We start from the raw sequence: 2500 nt of genomic DNA on the forward strand, positions 1-2500 counted from the left end.
GACACACACACACACACACACGAACACAAACACATACAAGCATACATACACAAACAAAAACAACATGTGCATGCACACACACACGCACACACGCACACACACACACACACACACACACTGATACACGTGTCTGAAGCAGGGAAAATTCAATTACAGAAAGCAGGGCAGGCAGCAGCAACTGTTCAGGAGTCTGTTTCCTGATACACAGCCTCTAGTGAACGCAAAGGGAAGGGACACCAGGAGAAAAATAAGGGTGTGTGTGTGTGTGTGTGTGTGTGTGTGTATGTGCTGGTGGGGATCTGTGGTGCAGTGCTAGATATCATCAGTAGAAGACCTGCCTGCTGCCGAAGACAGGAACACACAGAAGAAAACTGGAGGAGGAATGAAGGAACAGAAGAGAAGAGAAAGAGAGACAGTGAGAATGACACGCACGCACGCATACGCATACACACACACACACACACACACACACACACACACACGTACACACAGTGTGGGCATGTGAGTGATTATTTGTCACACACAATCATTCACATGTCTACAGAAGCATAACACATACAGAGACACACAAACACAAAGCACAGCTATTTTTAAACGACTAAATGGTTTAATAAACTCCATAATCCATACGGCATGAAGCCCATGATTAGCCTATTTCAAGTGGGAAGCAGTCTGGAACTAGCCTACATGGCTTTTCTCTATAAAGCTCCTATAACACTCCATATGCACATGCATATAATTGGCTGGGATTTGTGTATTAGTATTCTTTGACCACAAACGTGACCCAAAATCCAGATGTAATGACCAGTGCTTAAAGGCACCAGGAAGTCAAGTCCACTGTGAACGCTAATGCCCCTCCTCTAGGTCACAGTGGTGTAGACGAGGGATTATGGGTTCAGAGAGCACTCGCAGCACGATAACCACATAACCCCAAATCACACTCTGTGTACACAACTGCCGTCTGGCCGCGTCTTTCAAACACTAGCTCACCTCCAGGTGTGTGCATGTGTGTGAGGAGGAGCGGTTTACACGAGTTGCGTGTACCATCATGTCAACACTATAGGGTAGTATGTGGATATCAGAGGAGGCCATCAGGCCATGAACTCAGCCCTACAGGGAGATGGAGCTGGAGATATGCTAGCTTAAGAGTGGAGGGGGAATTCCAACGTCCTCTATGGAAAGGCATGTCTGATGGTGGTCATGGTGGTGGAGATGATGCACCACCAGTCCCATTCTGTGACGCGTGTAATGGACGGTAATGGACGGATCACCCACAGCCACCCCGCTGCCCTCCCCGGGGGCCGGTCCCCCGGTCCCTTTGCTCCGTGCCCTCAAACGTGGCCTAAGCCATTTAAAGACTTACAGGCCTCATGACTGCACAAAGGGGCTTTTCACAGATCACATGCGGCACAAGCCGAGCCACCCCCCGGGGACAGCCGCCCACGGGAGAGCGCGCTAGAACATGTCCGCTCATGGTACAAGCGCCGCTCGACCCTTCGCCTCACCCCCCCCCCACCCCCCACCCCCCTTCCCCCCAAATGGTTAACATGAGCTGAAATCAATAGTGATTAGTATGCCAGACGGGCTTCATCAATATAACAGAGCGACCCATCAGATCTGACATTAATCTTCGGGAGAAAGCCCTGTCGTGTCCCCCTGCGATCAATATGACGAGTCTGGCTGTTTATAGCGGACGCTAACTATACTGTAGCTGAGTGGAGTGGTGGGATGAATAGTCCTTTACGTAGTGGATGATTCGTCTTCATAATGACACTGTTGCTGATCGTATTTCTGTGCTACTATGAGACAGAATCAAAAGCTATTATCATTGGAGTAGTAATGTATCAGGATATCTAACAGCATGGATGTCAATTTTAGCCTTTTAGTGTGTGTGTGTGTGTGTGTGTGTGTGTGTGTGTGTGTGTGTGTGTGTGTGTGAGTGTGTGTGTGTGTGTGTGTGTGTGTGTGTGTGTGTGCGTGTGTGTGTGTGTGTGTTACCTTAACGTGGTGTGCCTCCCGGCTCTGGATATGGTGCTCCCGCTGATGGGGGAGGGCATGTTGTCCCCGTGCAGGTCCTCGATAGAGCGGCTCCAAGCCTTGGCCTTGTCAGCCGGGCCGTCGGGGCCGTTCTCCAGGTTCTCACCGTCGAACCTGAGGGGTCAACCAGGGGCCCAGGGAGGGGAGGAGAATCAGCACACACACACGCACATAACATCTACAGATATACTGCGTGGATGTATGCTGTAAGGGGATACTAATAAGTGGACATTAATAAGTGGACACTAATAGACACTAATAGTGTGAATAATTTGTGTACAAACAAACAGTGACGAGGGCCATATAATGATATGTATGGGGCGAGTTCCAAGTGGAACTCAAAGGCCGGTGCACAAGTCAGTGGTAGTACCAGATGGTGGAGGCATTTTTACAGCCTTCATGCTACAGTGGTCTTTAACGGAAAAGGCAGGTTGCTGATACACCAGTAACAATGTGCACAAAA

The 2500-nt window shown here is 49.5% G+C and overlaps 1 protein-coding gene across 3 annotated transcripts in view; it reads right to left on the reverse strand.

The window, feature by feature from the left end:
- The window catches only part of fmnl2a (formin-like 2a), a 66833-nt gene that overhangs the window by 31973 nt on the left and 32360 nt on the right, over positions 1-2500 (reverse strand). For all 3 annotated transcript variants that reach the window (XM_076263567.1, XM_076263570.1, XM_076263568.1), the window contains exon 6: positions 1999-2151. In XM_076263567.1, the coding sequence (XP_076119682.1) occupies positions 1999-2151 (153 nt within the window). The remainder of the gene's footprint in view (positions 1-1998; positions 2152-2500) is intronic.

This window comes from Alosa pseudoharengus, unplaced genomic scaffold (genome assembly GCF_046254945.1).
Source record: "Alosa pseudoharengus isolate Yale_2024_CS ecotype anadromous, Long Island Sound unplaced genomic scaffold, YU_APseudo_1.1 YU_APseudo_1.1_scf_3, whole genome shotgun sequence".
NCBI classification, from domain to species: domain Eukaryota; kingdom Metazoa; phylum Chordata; class Actinopteri; order Clupeiformes; family Clupeidae; genus Alosa; species Alosa pseudoharengus.